The 18,134-nt window shown below is 46.7% G+C and overlaps 1 protein-coding gene across 1 annotated transcript; it reads right to left on the reverse strand.

The window, feature by feature from the left end:
- Positions 1-1,379, reverse strand: LOC123075440 (polygalacturonase inhibitor). Its single transcript, XM_044498044.1, has one exon. The coding sequence runs from the start codon at positions 1,371-1,373 to the stop codon at positions 300-302; it is 1,074 nt and encodes a 357-aa protein (XP_044353979.1). The 5' UTR covers positions 1,374-1,379; the 3' UTR covers positions 1-299.
- Positions 1,380-18,134: the final 16,755 nt, after the last annotated feature.

An 18,134-nucleotide genomic window follows, 5' to 3' on the forward strand; every position in this document is an offset into this window, starting at 1 on the left:
ATAAAACTGACTTATCCGAATTGTAAATTCGGTCAACTTACATATAGCTATTGTGAAAAATAAAGGAAATTAACCTGACCTTGGTCAAACCATCAAGGATCTTTGCATACACGAGATGAATACGATGTGGGACAGTTAAAACAGAGGAAGTGCTAAATCTAGCTGACAACTTCACCGCCATACATAACCATCTTGACTTTATTTCAGCATAACTCTTAATCCAGGGAGACATTAGTCGAATTGATCGACAGAGAAAATAGCATTATTCTGTCAAATCCACCAGATAATTCCATCTACTTCTAGCATGAAGGGAGGGGAGCACCGCAGAGGCACTTGTTGTGCTGAAAGTTGTAGAGATCGAACCCCGCCATGTTACCGCCGGCGGGCACAGGGCCGCAGAGCCTGTTGTAGCTGACGTTGAAGAAGTTCAGGTTGGACATGCTCGCGACCTGCGCGGGGATGCTGCCATCGATGGCATTGTGGCTCACATCGACGAAGTAGAGGCGCTCCGGGAGCACCAAGCCTGAGAGGTCGAAATCGAAGGCGTTGCGGGATAGGTCGATGTACTGCAACTCCTTCCCGCGGCCAAAGAGGCCCGACGCGTCGCCGGTCAGGTCGTTGCGCGACAGGTCGAGGTGCGTGAAATTCACGGCGGCGAAGTCTGCCGGGATGGGCCCTGTGAGGTTGTTGTGCGACAGCCAGAGGTAAACGTCCTGGTGCGGAGACTTGCTGAGGAACATCGGGGGGATGGCGCCGGTGAGGCGGTTGCGGCTGAGGTTGATGCCGGACAGGTTGGGGATGGTCCCCAGCGACGCCGGGATGGCGCCGCTGAGCGAGTTGAAGGAGAGATCGAGGAAGTTGAGCTTCTTGAGCGCCCCCAGGAAGGACGGCACGGGCCCCGAGGCAGCCGTCCAGGAGATGCGGAGGCTGGAGAGGTTGGAGAGCTTGCCGATGGCCGGCGGTATGGGGCCCGAGAGACCCGGGAGGTGGCGCAGGGTGAGGTCCTCCAGGTGAGGCAGGCCGGCCAGGGCAGTGGGGATGGTGCCCGTGAGGTTGGCGTCCTGGAAGATGGCGAGGCCGATGACACGGCCGGTGAAGCGGTCGCAGGTGACGTCATACCAGTCGCAGCAGGGGTTGTTCGGCGTCCAGGACGCGAAGTCGTAGGCCTCCCCGAAGGCGGCCTTGAAGGCGAGCAGCGCCGCCTTGTCGCCTGGGTGGCAGTCCTTGTACGTCGGTTCCGGAGAGGGCTCGGCGTTGGCCGCGCCGGCGAGGAGAGAGCAGAGGAGGAGGACGAGCAGAGCGGGTGAGTGGATCCTCATCCTGTCGGCTGTGTCTGTGTGTGTGGCTTTGATGCTATGCGTGTCCACTTCCATCCTCCGTCTCCGTCCCATGCTGCATATTTGTACGCTTAACTAATGCACTTGGACCTACTCCTAAGCATTGCAGCATACTCCTAGTGTAATGGAGTGGTATCTAACTAGTCAGAGACGAAGACCAAACACGGATCCATCAAGAATAAGGTGCATATAATACAGAGTTAATACAGCTAGCTTTTACCCCTCACATGCGATGTGTTTGGCGAATCGGCACCAAATGGACGACTGGTCAAAGTGTCCAACACGCTGCCTCTCTGACCAGTACAATTGCATGAATTTTTTTTTGCAATTGTCCAACACGCTGCCTTTCTAACAAGTATAATTGCATATATTCAATCTCTACTTCTAAAGGAGAAGTTGGTACGTCATTTTGTTTCGTTACCCCCATCGACCGATCCACACCCCATCGATCGAGAGACATCCCACCAATTTTTTTTTCCCAAAAAAAGCGCCTGCCTCCACCTCTCGCCATCGGGCTATGTCACCATCTCGCGCTGCCAGGTGATACTTGATGGGGATAACTATATTGAGTTTGTTGCCTTTATGTGCATTCTTCGTCTTTGCGGTCTTCATTCCGCGAGGTCCCGCGTCCCCCGCGCCCAGTTCCTCATGCGGTTCCTACCCCACTACCGAGGCCACCGACTCTTGTTGCAGATGCTTCTGATGCTGATAGGGCTGCTGCCAGGATTGCTGTTGATGATACGGTTGCTGCTTATGATCAGCAGGTCTTGTATTATTAGAATACTCTTTCTATTTATCATGACGATCTAACTGCTTACACTCACTGGTGTGATGATGATGGTCGCGTTGTGGCTGTCCTCACTTCCAATGTTCTACCTCATTACTGTCTTGGGGATGTGGACTCTTCTTCGTCAGCGCTATCAGCCCTCTGGTGATGCTTTTTTACTTGCCTGTGGCCCATATGACCACTGTCCGCACACTTCTCGCCGTGACCTCTGTTCGCCATTGCTCTATGTCTCATCTTGATGTTAAAAATGACTTTCTTAATGGTGAGTTGTGTGAGGAGGTTTATATGCAGCCACCACCCAGGTATTTAGTTCCTGATGGCATGGTTTGCCGCCTTCGTCACTCTATCTATGGCTGGAAGCTAGTCCTCCACGCTTGGTTTGAGCGTTTTGCCTTTGTAATGACTGCAACTATTTTTTCTTTTAGTGCTCATGATCCAGCATTGTTTGTCCACGTTTCTGCTCATGGCCACACTCTTCTTCGTCTATATGTTGATGACATCATCATTACCGGTGACGATTTCGAGTACATTGCTTTTATCAAGGCCCGTCTTAGTGACTAGTTTCTTATGTCTGATCTTGGTCCTCTTCGTTACTTTCTTCGTATTGAGTTTCCTCCACTTCTGATGGCATTTTTATTTCCCAAGAAAAGTATATTTAGGATTTTCTTGCTCGTGCGACACTTATTGATGAGCGCATTATTTACCTTTGCGCTTCTAATGGTGAGCCCCTGTCTGATCCAAAATGTTATCATCATCTTGTTTGGAGTCTTATCTATTTTGTTGTCACTCGTCCCGATATCTTCTATTATGTCCATATTCTGAGTCAGTTTGTCTCTACTCCCATTCAGTTCACTATAGTCACCATCATCGTGTTCTACGATATCTTCGTGGCATGATCTCCCACTGTCTCCTTTTCCCCGTTACATCTCCAAGCCTATTCGGATGCTACGTGGATTAGTGATCCTTCATAAGGGCAGGGAGGGGGACGAAGAGTGGCCGTCTTCTCATTTACAACATGGCGATCGCCGCCTCCTCGACCCCAAGCTATCTCATATCAAGGCGAAAAGCACAAGCTCATGTCCTCCCTAAGGAATCGCCTGACAGCTGAGTAGCGTGAAATGTCATGGCTCCGGGTTTGTACCTTTCATATATACTAGTGTTTAAATTCTTGTGGTGCAACCTATATTTGAGACTGCGCTGACATAATAAAATTATGGAGTGAATTCCGTTTTTACCTCCTATTTTGACAATTTTGACACTAATTACGCCATTTAACGAGATTTCGTCCGTTTTACCCATTTAGAAAAAGTGGTGCCATAATTTACCCTGTTTAAAATTTTGTGTGCGTTCTAACGGGCGGCTACCAATTGTCAGGTCCAGCTGACATGCCACATCGACGAGTTTTCCACTGCCTATTTTTCTCCCAGTTGAAGCGGTCCTCGCAGCTTCTCCTAACCAGCCCGGGCCGATATGATCGAACCAGAGCAGGTCCCTCGTGTCCAACGCATAATGCCCGAGTCGGGCCTCACCATACCGCCCTCTAATATTCATGGCACACATTGCCTGCATTCCTTGCAATCGCATGCACGAAAACCACTGCCTCCTTCACTAGGAGGGGGTCGGATGACGTAGGCGACGAGCGGTAGGCAAGAGGTTTGGCCGCAAACAACATTCTCCCCTACCATGCGCAGCTGCATTCTCTGTTTCTCTCCCCTGGTGGAGACTTTTTGTGGCTAGATTTGCTCTCGGCCTGGGATGCATATTAGATGGGTTTATGTTGGGGAATGTTTGCATGGAAAACAAAAAAATTCAATGCACACGCAAGATATATCCATGGAGATGCATAGCCATGAGAGGGGAGAGCATCTACATACCCTTGTAGATCGCTAAGTGGGAGCGTTTATCAACGCGGTTGATGTAGTCGTACACCTTCACGATCCGTCCTGATCAAGTATCGAACGTACGACACGTCCGCGTTAAGCACACGTTCAGCTCGATGACGTCCTCGCCTTCTCGATTCAGCAAGAGAGGCGAAGTAGTAGATGAGTTCCGGCAGCACGACAGCGTGGTGACGGGGTGGTGAAGAACAATCTACGTAGGGCTTCGCCAAGCACAACAGAAAATATTACGGAGGATAAACTAGAGGGGCTGGGGTTGCCCACACACGGCTTGGTGAATCTTGATGTGTGTTCCGGGTGCTAGCCCTGCCCCTCTATTTGTATGTTGAGTCCTGGGGTCGTTTCTTGGAGAAAGAGCCTCCTCAAAGTCGGTTTAGCCCGCAAGGCAAGAGTCCTTCTCGGACTCCAAGACCAGACGCCAGGGTCCTTGACGTCTGGCCCCAGACGCCAGGGTCCCTGGCGTCTGGTGCCTGGCCTCCGCAAAACCTGCTTTTGCATCTTCCTAAAGCCCCGTGGGCTTTACCCCATGGCCCAAATGAAGTGTTCTCGCACCAGAACATTTAGGGAAACATCTGAAACCCCTTCTGGAGACAATACTCTATTATCCCATATATCAATCTGTTGGGAACGCAGTATTTCAAAAAAAAATCCTACGATCACGCAAGATCTATCTAGGAGATGCATAGCAACGAGAGGGGAGAGTGTGTCCACGTACCCTCGTAGACCGAAAGCGGAAGCGTTTAGTAACGCGGTTGATGTAGTCGAACGTCTTCGCGATCCAACCGATCCAAGTACCGAACGCACGACACCTCCGCGATCTGCACACGTTCAGCTCGGTGACGTCCCTCGAACTCTCGATCCAGTTGAGGCCGAGGGAGAGTTTCGTCAGCACGACGGCGTGGTGATGGTGATGATGAAGTTAACGGCGCAGGGCTTCGCCTAAGCACTACGATAATATGACCGAGGTGTAAAACTGTGGAGGGGGGCACCGCACACGGCTAAAGATCAACTTGTGTGTCTATGGGGTGCCCCCCTCCCCCGTATATAAGGGAGGGAGGGAGGAGGAGGCCAGCCAAGGGGAGGCGTGCCATGGGGGGGAGTCCTACTAGGACTCCAAACCTAGTAGGATTCGCCCCCCCTTTCCTATTCCAAGTGGGAGAAGGGGGGAAGGAGGAGGAGGAGAGAAGGAAGGAGGGGGGCGCCGCCCCCTCCCCTTGTCCAATTCGGATTGGGGCAAGGAGGGCGCGCGCCACCTCCTGGCCGGCCTTCTCTCTTCTTCACTAAGGCCCATGAGGCCCAATAGCTTCCCGGGGGGGGGGGGGGGGCGGGGTTCCGGTAACCCCCGGTACTCCGAAACTTATCCAAAATGACCCGAACCATTCCGGTGTCTGAATGTAACCTTCCAATATATGAATCCTTATGTCTCGACCATTTCGAGACTCCTCGTCACGTCCGTGATCTTATCCGGGACTCCAAACAACCTTAGGTCATCAAATCACATAAACTCATATACAAATTGTCATCGAACGTTAAGTGTGCGGACCCTATGGGTTCGAGAACTATATAGACATGATCGAGACACATGTCCGGTCAATAAGCAATAGCGGAACCTGGATGCTCATATTGGCTCCTACATATTCTACGAAGATCTTTATCGGTCAAACCGCACAACAACATACGTTGTTCCCTTTGTCATCCGTATGTTACTTGCCCGAGATTCGATCGTCGGTATCATCATACCTAGTTCAGTCTCGTTACCGGCAAGTCTCTTTACTCTTTTCATAATGCATCATCTCGCAACTAACTCATTAGTCACATTGCTTGCAAGGCTTATAGTGATGTGCATTACCGAGAGGCCCCAGATCTACCTCTCCGACAATCAGAGTGACAAATCCTAATCTCGATCTATGCCAACTCAACAAACACCATCGGAGACACCTGTAGAGCATCTTTATAATCATCCAGTTACGTTGTGACGTTTGATAGCACACAAAGTGTTCCTCCGGTATTCGGGAGTTGCATAATCTCATAGTCATAGGAACATGTATAAGTCATGAAGAAAGCAATAGCAATAAACTAAACGATCATAGTGCTAAGCTAACGGATGGGTCTTGTCCATCACATCATTCTCTAATGATGTGATCCCGTTCATCAAATGACAACACATGTCTATGGTTAGGAAACTTAACCATCTTTGATTAACGAGCTAGTCTTGTAGAGGCATACTAGGGACACTCTGTTTGTCTATGTATTCACACATGTACTAAGTTTCCGGTTAGTACAATTCTTGCATGAATAATAAACATTTATCATGATATAAGGAAATATAAATAACAACTTTATTATTGCCTCTAGGGCATATTTCCTTCAGTCTCCCACTTGCACTAGAGTCAATAATCTAGTTTACATAGTAATGATTCTAACACCCATGGAGTCTTGGTGCTGATCATGTTTTGCTCGTGAGAGAGGCTTAGTCAACGGGTCTGCAACATTCAGATCCGTATGTATCTTGCAAATCTCTATGTCTCCCTCCTTGACTTGATCGCGGATGGAATTGAAGTGTCTCTGATGTGCTTGGTTCTCTTGTGAAATATGGATTCCTTTGCCAGGGCAATTGCACCAGTATTCTCATAAAAGATTTTCATTGGATCCGATGCACTAGGTATGACACCTAGATCGGATATGAACTCCTTCATCCAGACTCCTTCATTTGCTGCTTCCGAAGCAACTATGTACTCCACTTCACACGTAGATCCCGCCACAACGCTCTGTTTAGAACTGCACCAACTGACAGCTCCACTATTCAATATAAATACGTATCCGGTTTGTGACTTAGAGTCATCCGGATCAGTGTCAAAGCTTGCATCGACGTAACCATTTACGAGGAGCTCTTTATCACCTCCATAAACGAGAAACATATCCTTAGTCCTTTTCAGGTATTTCAGGATGTTCTTGACCGCTGCCCAGTGATCCACTCCTGGATTACTTTGGTACCTCCCTGCGAAACTAATAGCAAGGCACACATCAGGTCTGGTACACAGCATTGCATACATCATAGAACCTATGACTGAAGCATAGGGAATGACATTCATTTTCTCTCTATCTTCTGCAGTGGTCGGGCATTGAGTCTGACTCAACTTCACACCTTGTAACACAGGCAAGAACCCTTTCTTTGCTTGATCCATTTTGAACTTCTTCAAAACTTTATCAAGGTATGTGCTTTGTGAAAGTCCAATTAAGCGTCTTGATCTATCTCTATAGATCTTGATGCCCAATATATAAGCAGCTTCACTGAGGTCTTTCATTGAAAAATTCTTATTCAAGTATCCTTTTATGCTATCCAGAAATTCCGTATCATTTCCGATCAACAATATGTCATCAACATATAATATCAGAAATGCTACAGAGCTCCCACTCACTTCCTTGTAAATACAGGCTTCTGCAAAAGTCTGTACAAAACCATATGCTTTGATCACACTATCAAAGCGTATATTCCAACTCCGAGAGGCTTGCACCAGTCCATAAATGGATCGCTAGAGCTTGCACACTTTGTTAGCACCTTTTGGATCGACAAAACCTTCTGGTTGCATCTGTTGGAAATATGCCCTAGAGGCAATAATAAATTGGTTATTATTATATTTCCTTGTTCATGATAATCGTTTATTATCCATGCTAGAATTGTATTGATAGGAAACTTAGATACATGTGTGGATACATAGACAACACCATGTCCCTAGTAAGCCTCTAGTTGACTAGCTCGTTGATCAATAGATGGTTACGGTTCCATGGACATTGGATGTCGTTGATAACGGGATCACATCATTAGGAGAATGATGTGATGGACAAGACCCAATCCTAAGCATAGCATAAAAGATCGTGTAGTTCGTTTGCTAGAGCTTTTCCAATGTCAAGTATCTTTTCCTTAGACCATGAGATCGTGCAACTCCCGGATACCGTAGGAGTGCTTTGGGTGTACCCAACGTCACAACGTAACTGGGTGACTATAAAGGTACACTACGGGTATCTCTGAAAGTGTCTGTTGGGTTGGCACGGATCGAGACTGGGATTTGTCACTCCGTATGACGGAGAGGTATCTCTGGGCCCACTCGGTAATGCATCATCATAATGAGCTCAATGTGACTAAGGAGTTAGCCACGGGATCATGCATTACGGTACGAGTAAAGTGACTTGCCGGTAACGAGATTGAACAAGGTATTGGGATACCGACGATCGAATCTCGGGCAAGTAACGTACCGATTGACAAAGGGAATTGTATACGGGATTGATTGAATCCTCGACATCGTGGTTCATCCGATGAGATCATCGTGGAACATGTGGGAGCCAACATGGGTATCCAGATCCCGCTGTTGGTTATTGATCGGAGAGGCGTCTCGGTCATGTCTGCATGTCTCCCGAACCCGTAGGGTCTACACACTTAAGGTTCGGTGACGCTAGGGTTGTAGAGATATTAGTATGCGGAAACCCGAAAGTTGTTCGGAGTCCCGGATGAGATCCCGGACGTCACGAGGAGTTCCGGAATGGTCCGGAGGTGAAGAATTATATATAGGAAGTCAAGTTTCGGCCACCGGGAAGTTTCGGGGGTCACCGGTATTGTACCGGGACCACCGGAAGGGTCCCGGGGGTCCACCGGGTGGGGCCACCTATCCCGGAGGGCCCCATGGGCTGAAGTGGGAAGGGAACCAGCCCTTAGTGGGCTGGGGCGCCCCCCATGGGCCTCCCCCTGCGCCTAGGGTTGGAAACCCTAGGGTGGGGGGGCGCCCCACTTGCCTTGGGGGGTAAGTTTCCCCCTGGCCGCCGCCCCCCCCTTGCAGATGGGATCCAGGCCGGCGCCCCCCTCCCAGGGGGCCTATATATAGTGGGGGGAGGGAGGGCAGCAGCATGACAGCCCCTGGCGCCTCCCTCTCCCCCTGCAACACCTCTCCCTCTCGCAGAAGCTTGGCGAAGCCCTGCCGAGACCCCGCTACTTCCACCACCACGCCGTCGTGCTGCTGGATCTCCATCAACCTCTCCTTCCCCCTTGCTGGATCAAGAAGGAGGAGACGTCGCTGCTCCGTACGTGTGTTGAACGCGGAGGTGCCGTCCGTTCGGCACTCGGTCATCGGTGATTTGGATCACGGCGAGTACGACTCCATCAACCCCGTTCATTGGAACGCTTCCGCTCGCGATCTACAAGGGTATGTAGATGCACTCCTTTCCCCTCGTTGCTAGTATACTCCATAGATGGATCTTGGTGATGCGTAGAAATTTTTTAAATTCTGCTACGATCCCCAACAGTGGCATCATGAGCCAGGCCTATGCGTAGTTACTATGCACGAGTAGAACACAAAGCAGTTGTGGGCGTAGATGTTGCCAATTCTTCTTGCCGTTACTAGTCTTATCTTGATTCGGCGGCATCGTGGGATGAAGCGGCCCGGACCGACCTTACACGTACTCTTACGTGAGACAGGTTCCACCGACTGACATGCACTAGTTGCATAAGGTGGCTAGCGGGTGTCTGTCTCTCCCACTTTAGTCGGATCGGATTCGATGAAAAGGGTCCTTATGAAGGGTAAATAGAAATTGGCATATCACGTTGTGGCTTTTGCGTAGGTAAGAAACGTTCTTGCTAGAAACCCATAGCAGCCACGTAAAACATGCAACAACAATTAGAGGACGTCTAACTTGTTTTTGCAGGGTATGCTATGTGATGTGATATGGCCAAAAAGGATGTGATGAATGATATATGTGATGTATGAGATTGATCATGTTCTTGTAATAGGAATCACGACTTGCATGTCGATGAGAATGACAACCGGCAGGAGCCATAGGAGTTGTCTTAATTTATTGTATGACCTGCGTGTCAATGAAAACGCCATGTAATTACTTTACTTTATTGCTAACCGTTAGCCATAGTAGTAGAAGTAATAGTTGGCGAGACAACTTCATGAAGACACAATGATGGAGATCATGGTGTCATGCCGGTGACGAAGGTGATCATGCCGCGCCTCAAAGATGGAGATCAAAGGCGCAAGATGATATTGGCCATATCACGTCACTTTATGATTTGCATGTGATGTTTATCATGTTTACATCTTATTTGCTTAGAACGACGGTAGCATAAATAAGATGATCCCTCACTAAAATTTCAAGAGACGTGTTCCCCCTAACTGTGCACCGTTGCGAAGGTTCGTTGTTTCGAAGCACCACGTGATGATCGGGTGTGATAGATTCTAACGTTCGAATACAACGGGTGTTGACGAGCCTAGCATGTACAGACATGGCCTCGGAACACATGCGAAACACTTAGGTTGACTTGACGAGCCTAGCATGTACAGACATGGCCTCGGAACACAAGAGATCGAAAGGTCGAACATGAGTCGTATAGTAGATACGATCAACATGGAGATGTTCACCGATGATGACTAGTCCGTCTCACGTGATGATCGGACACGGCCTAGTTTGACTCGGATCATGTATCACTTAGATGACTAGAGGGATGTCTATCTGAGTGGGAGTTCATTAATCAGATGAACTTAATTATCATGAACATAGTCAGAAGGTCTTTGCAAATTATGTCATAGCTTGCGCTTTAGTTCTACTGGTTAAGATATGTTCCTAGAGAAAATTTAGTTGAAAGTTGGTAGTAGCAATTATGCGGACTGGGTCCGTAAACTGAGGATTGTCCTCATTGCTGCACAGAAGGCTTATGTCCTTAATGCACCGCTCGGTGTGCTGAACCTCAGCGTCGTCTGTAGATGTTGCGAAACATCTGACATACACGTTTTGATGACTACGTGATAGTTCAGTGCGTAATGCTAACGGTTTAGAATTGTGGCACCAAAGACGGTTTTTGAAACGTCGCAGAACATATGAGATGTTCCGAAGACTGAAATTGGGATTTCGGACTAGTGCCCACGTCAAGAGGTATGAGACCTCTGACAAGTTTCTTAAGCCTGCAAACTGAGGGAGAAAAGCTCAATCGTTGAGCATGTGCTCAGATTGTCTGAGTACCACAATCGCTTGAATCGAGTGGGAGTTAATCTTCCAGATGAGATAGTGATGGTTCTCCATAGTCACTGCCACCAAGCTATTAGAGCTTCGTGATGAACTATAACATATCAGGGATAGATATGATGATCCTTGAGCAACTCGCGATGTTTGACACCGCGAAAGTAGAAATCAAGAAGGAGCATCAATTGTTGATGGTTAGTAAAACCACTAGTTTCTAGAAGGGCAAGGGCAAGAAGGGATACTTCATGAAACAGCAAATCATTTGCTGCTCTAGCGAAGAATCCCAAAGGTTAAACCCAAACCCGAGACTAAGTGCTCCTGTAATGAGGGGAACGGTCACTGAAGCAGAACTACCCTAGATACTTGGTAGATGAGAAGGCAGGCAAGGTCGACAGAAGTATATTGGATATACATTAAATGAATGTGTACTTTACTAGTACTCCTAGCAGCACCAGGGTATTAGATACCGGTTCGGTTGCTAAGTGTTAGTAACTCGAAATAAAAGCTGCGGAATAAACGGAGACTAGCTAAAGGTGAGATGACGATATGTGTTGGAAGTGTTTCCAAGGTTGATGTGATCAAGCATCGCATGCTCCCTCTACCATCGAGATTTGGTGTTTGCGTTGAGCATGATTGGATTATGTTTATCGCAATACGGTTATTCATTTAAGGAGAATAATGGTTACTCTGTTTATTTGAATAATACCTTCAATGGTCTTGCACCTAAAATGAATCTCGATCGTAGTGATACACATGTTCGTGCCAAAAGATATAAAATAGTAATGATAGTTCCACATACTTGTGGCACTGCCATTTGAGTCATATTGGTATAGAACGCATGAAGAAGCTCCATGTAGATGGATCTTTGGACTCACTCGTTTTTGAAAAGATTGAGACATGCGAACCATGTCTATTGGTATATATGCATGAAGAAACTCCATGCAAATGGATCGTTTGTACTCACTTGATTTTGAATCACTTGAGACATGCAAATCATACCACATGGGCAAGATGACTGAAAGGCCTCGTTTTCAGTAAGATGGAACAAGAGAGCAACTTATTGGAAGTAATACATTTTGATGTATGCAGTCCAATGAGTGCTGAGGCATGCAGTGGATATCGTTATGTTCTTACTTCACAGATGATTTGAGTAGATGCTGAGAATATTTACTTGATGAAACACAAGTCTGAATTATTGAAAGGTTCAAGTAATTTCAGAGTGAAGTTGAAGATCGTCGTGACAAGAGGATAAAATGTCTATGATATGATCATAGAGATATCTGAGTTACGAGTTTGGCACACAATTAAGACATTGTGGAAAGTGTTTCACAATTAATACCGCCTGGAACACCACAGTGTGATGGTGTGTCCGAACATCATAACTGCACCCTATTGGATATGGTGCATACCATGATGTCTCTTATCAAATTACAACTATCGTTTATGGGTTAGGCATTAGAGATAACCGCATTCACTTTAAAAGGGGCACCACGCAATTCCGTTGAGACGACACCGTTTAGAGAAACCTAAGTTGTCGTTTCTTAAAAGATTGGGGCTGCGATGCTTATGTGAAAGAGTTTCAAGCTGATAAGCTCGAACCCAAAGCGGATAAATGCATCTTCATAGAAAACCCAAAACAGTTGGGTATACCTCCTATTTCAGATCTGGAAGCAAAAGTAATTGCTTCTAGAAACGAGTCCTTTCTCGAGGAAAAGTTTCTCTCGAAAGAATTGAGTGGGAGGATGGTGGAGACTTGATGAGGTTATTGAACCATAACTTCAACTAGTGTGTAGCAGGGCACAGGAAGTTGTTCCTGTGGCACCTACACCAATTGAAGTGGAAGCTTATGATAGTGATCATGAAACTTCGGATCAAGTCACTACCAAACCTCGTAGGTCGACAAGGATATGTACTACTCCTGAGTGGTACGGTAATCCTGTCTTAGATATCATGTTGTTAGACAACAATGAACCTACGAGCTATGGAGAAGCGATGGTGGGCCCATATTCCGACAAATGGTTAGAAACCATGAAATCCGAGATAGGATCCATGTATCAGAACAAAGCATGGACTTTGGTGAACTTGCCCGATGATCGGCAAGCCATTGAGATAAATGGATCTTTAAGAAGAAGACGGACATGGACGGTAATGTTACCGTCTATGAAGCTCGACTTGTGGCAAAGAGTATTTTCACAAGTTCAAGGAGTTGACTACGATGAGATTTTCTCATCCGTAGCGATGCTTAAGTCCGTCGGAATCATGTTAGCATTAGCTGCATTTATGAAATCTGGCAGATGGATGTCAAAACAAGTTTCCTTACCAGTTTTCGTAAGGAAAGGTTGTATGTGATACAATCAGAAAGGTTTTGTCGATCCTAAGGATGCTAAAAGGTATGCTAGCTCCAGCGATCCTTCCATGGACTAGAGCAAGCATCTCGGAGTCAGAATATACGCTTTGATGGAGTGATCAAAGTTTTTGGGTTTATACAAAGTTTGTTAGAAACTTGTATTTACAATAAAGTGAGTGGGAGCGCTACAACATTTCTGATAAGTATATGTGAATGACATATTGTTGATCCGAAATGATGTAAAATTTCTGGAAAGCATAAAGGGTTGTTTGAAAAGAGTTTTTCAAAGGAAGACCTGGATAAAGCTGCTTACATATTGGGCATCAAGATCTATAGAGATAGATCAAGACGTCTGATGATACTTTCAAAGAACGCACACCTTGACATGATTTTGAAAGAGTTCAAAATAGATCAGCAAAGAAGGAGTTCTTGGCTGTGTTACAAGGTGTGAGTATTGAGTAAGACTCAAGACCTGACCACAGCAGAAGAGAGAGAAAGGACGAAGGTCGTCCCCTATGCTTTAGACGTAGGCTCTACAGTATGCTATGCTGTGTACCGCACATGAAGTGTGCCTTGCCATGAGTTGGTCAAGGGGTACAATAGTGATCCGGGAATGGATCACATGACAGCGGTCGAACTTATCCTTAGTATCTAGTGGACTAAGGAATTTTCTCGATTATGGAGGTGAAAAGGAGTTCGTCGTAAAGGGTTACGTCGATGCGAACTTTGACACTAATCCGGATGACTCTGAGTAGTAAACCGGATTCGTATAGTAGAGCAGTTATTTGAAATGGCTCCAAGTAGCGCGTGGTAGCATCCACAAGATGACATAGATATTCGTAAAGCACACACGGATCTGAAAGGTTCAGACCCGTTGACTAATAACCTCTCTCACAAGCATGACATGATCAAACCAGAACTCATTGAGTGTTAATCACATAATGATGTGAACTAGATTGTTGACTCTAGTGAACTCTTTGGATGTTGGTCACATGGTGATGTGACCTGTGAGTGTTAATCACATGGTGATGTGAACTAGATTATTGACTCTAGTGCAAGTGGGAGACTGTTGGAAATATGCCCTAGAGGCAATAATAAATTGGTTATTATTATATTTCCTTGTTCATGATAATCGTTTATTATCCATGCTAGAATTGTATTGATAGGAAACTCAGATACATGTGTGGATACATAGACAACACCATGTCCCTAGTAAGCCTCTAGTTGACTAGCTCGTTGATCAATAGATGGTTACGGTTTCCTGACCACATTGGATGTCGTTGATAACGGGATCACATCATTAGGAGAATGATGTGATGGACAAGACCCAATCCTAAGCATAGCATAAAAGATCGTGTAGTTCGTTTGCTAGAGCTTTTCCAATGTCAAGTATCATTTCCTTAGACCATGAGATCGTGTAACTCCCGGATACCGTAGGAGTGCTTTGGGTGTACCCAACGTCACAACGTAACTGGGTGACTATAAAGGTACACTACGGGTATCTCCGAAAGTGTCTGTTGGGTTGGCACGGATCGAGACTGGGATTTGTCACTCCGTATGACGGAGAGGTATCTCTGGGCCCACTCGGTAATGCATCATCATAATGAGCTCAATGTGACTAAGGAGTTAGCCACGGGATCATGCATTACGGTACGAGTAAAGTGACTTGCCGGTAACGAGATTGAACAAGGTATTGGGATACCGACGATCGAATCTCGGGCAAGTAACGTACCGATTGACAAAGGGAATTGTATACGGGATTGATTGAATCCTCGACATCGTGGTTCATCCGATGAGATCATCGTGGAACATGTGGGAGCCAACATGGGTATCCAGATCCCGCTGTTGGTTATTGACCGGAGAGGCGTCTCGGTCATGTCTGCATGTCTCCCGAACCCGTAGGGTCTACACACTTAAGGTTCGGTGACGCTAGGGTTGTAGAGATATGAGTATGCGGAAACCCGAAAGTTGTTCGGAGTCTCGGATGAGATCCCGGACATCACGAGGAGTTCCGGAATGGTCCGGAGGTGAAGAATTATATATAGGAAGTCAAGTTTCGGCCACCGGGAAGGTTTCGGGGGTCACCGGTATTGTACCGGGACCACCGGAAGGGTCCCGGGGGTCCACCGGGTGGGGCCACCTATCCCGGAGGGCCCCATGGGCTGAAGTGGGAAGGGAACCAGCCCTTAGTGGGCCGGGGCGCCCCCCATGGGCCTCCCCCCTGCGCCTAGGGTTGGAAACCCTAGGGTGGGGGGGGCGCCCCACTTGCCTTGGGGGGTAAGTTTCCCCCTGGCCCCCCCCTTGCAGATGGGATCCAGGCCGGCGCCCCCCTCCCAGGGGGCCTATATATAGTGGGGGGGAGGGAGGGCAGCAACATGATAGCCCCTGGCGCCTCCCTCTCCCCCTGCAACACCTCTCCCTCTCGCAGAAGCTTGGCGAAGCCCTGCCGAGACCCCGCTACTTCCACCACCACGCCGTCGTGCTGCTGGATCTCCATCAACCTCTCCTTCCCCCTTGCTGGATCAAGAAGGAGGAGACGTCGCTGCTCCGTACGTGTGTTGAACGCGGAGGTGCCGTCCGTTCGGCACTCGGTCATCGGTGATTTGGATCACGGCGAGTACGACTCCATCAACCCCGTTCATTGGAACGCTTCCGCTCGCGATCTACAAGGGTATGTAGATGCACTCCTTTCCCCTCGTTGCTAGTATACTCCATAGATGGATCTTGGTGATGCGTAGAAAAATTTTAAATTCTGCTACGATCCCCAACAGCATCATATACAACTCTTCTTTAAGATATCCATTAAGGAATGCAGTTTTGACATCCATTTTCCAAATTTCATAATCATAAAATGCGGCAATTGCTAACATGATTCAGACGGACTTTAAGCATCGCTACGGGTGAGAAGGTCTCATTGTAGTCAACTCCTTGAACTTGTCGAAAACCTTTCGCAACAAGTCGAGCTTTGTAGACAGTAACATTACCGTCAGCGTCAGTCTTCTTCTTGAAGATCCATTTATTCTCTATGGATTGCTGATCCTCGGGCAAGTCAACCAAAGTCCATACTTTTTTCTCATACATGGATCCCATCTCAGATTTCATGGCCTCAAGCCATTTCGTGGAATCTGGGCTCATCATCGCTTCCTCATAGTTCGTAGGTTCGTCATGGTCAAGTAACATGACTTCTAGGACAGGATTACCGTACCACTCTGGTGCGGATCTTACTCTGGTTGACCTATGAGGTTCGGTAGTAACTTGATCAGAAGTTTCATGATCATCATCATTAGCTTCCTCACTAATTGGTGTACGAATCACTGGAACTGATTTCTGTGATGAACTACTTTCCAATAAGGGAGCAGGTACAGTTACCTCATCAAGTTCTACTTTCCTCCCACTCACTTCTTTCGAGCGAAACTCCTTCTCTAGAAAGGATCCATTCTTGGCAACAAATGTCTTGCCTTCAGATCTGTGATAGAAGGTGTACCCAACAGTTTCCTTTGGGTATCCTATGAAGACACATTTCTTCGATTTGGGTTCGAGCTTATCCGGTTGAAGCTTTTTCACATAAGCTTCGCAGCCCCAAACTTTAAGAAACGACAACTTGGGTTTCTTGCCAAACCACAGTTCATATGATGTCGTCTCAACGGATTTAGATGGCGCCCTATTTAACGTGAATGCAGCCTTCTCTAAAGCATAACCCCAAAATAATAGCGGTAAATCAGTAAGAGACATCATAGATCGTACCTATCTAATAAAGTGCGGTTACGACGTTCGGACACACCATTACGTTGTGGTGTTCCGGGTGGCGTGAGTTGCGAAACTATTCCGCATTGTTTCAAATGAAGACCAAATTCGTAACTCAAATATTCACCTCCACGATCAGATCGTAGAAACTTTATTTTCTTGTTACGATGACTTTCCACTTCACTCTGAAATTCTTTGAACTTTTCAAATGTTTCAGACTTATGTTTCATCAAGTAGATATACCCATATCTGCTCGAATCATCTGTGAAGGTCAGAAAATAACGATACCCGCCGCGAGCATCAACACTCATCGTACCGCATACATTAGTATGTATTATTTCCAACAAGTCTGTTGCTCGCTCCATTGTTCCAGAGAACGGAGTCTTAGACATCTTGCCGATGAGACATCGTTCGCAAGAATCAAGTGATTTATAATCAAGTGATTCCAAAAGCCCATCAGCATGGAGTTTCTTCATGCGCTTTACACCAATATGACCTAAATGGCAGTGCCACAAATAAGTTGCACTATCATTATTAAACTTATATCTTTTGGCTTCAATACTATGAATATGTGTATCACTACTATTGAGATTTAGTAAAAATAGACCACTCATCAAGGGTGCATGACCATAAAAGATATTACTCATATAAATAGAACAACCATTATTCTCTGATTTAAATGAATAACCATCTCGCATCAAACAAGATCCAGATATAATGTTCATGCCTAACGCTGGCACCAAATAACAATTATTCAGGTCTAAAACTAATCCCGAAGGTAGATGTAGAGGTAGCGTGCCGACGACGATCACATCGACTTTGGAACCATTTCCCACGCGCATCGTCACCTCGTCCTTAGCCAATCTTCTCTTAATCCATAACTCCTGTTTCGAGTTGGAAATAATAGCATCAGAACCAGTATCAAATACCTTGAATCTTCCAGCTCTCCTCTTCAGGTAATGTGGCGTTGTAGGTTCCGGTGATGCTTGGGATTCCTATGTTCAAGTACT

The sequence above is a fragment of the Triticum aestivum genome, chromosome 3D (genome assembly GCF_018294505.1).
Source record: "Triticum aestivum cultivar Chinese Spring chromosome 3D, IWGSC CS RefSeq v2.1, whole genome shotgun sequence".
Taxonomy (NCBI): Eukaryota; Viridiplantae; Streptophyta; class Magnoliopsida; order Poales; family Poaceae; genus Triticum; species Triticum aestivum.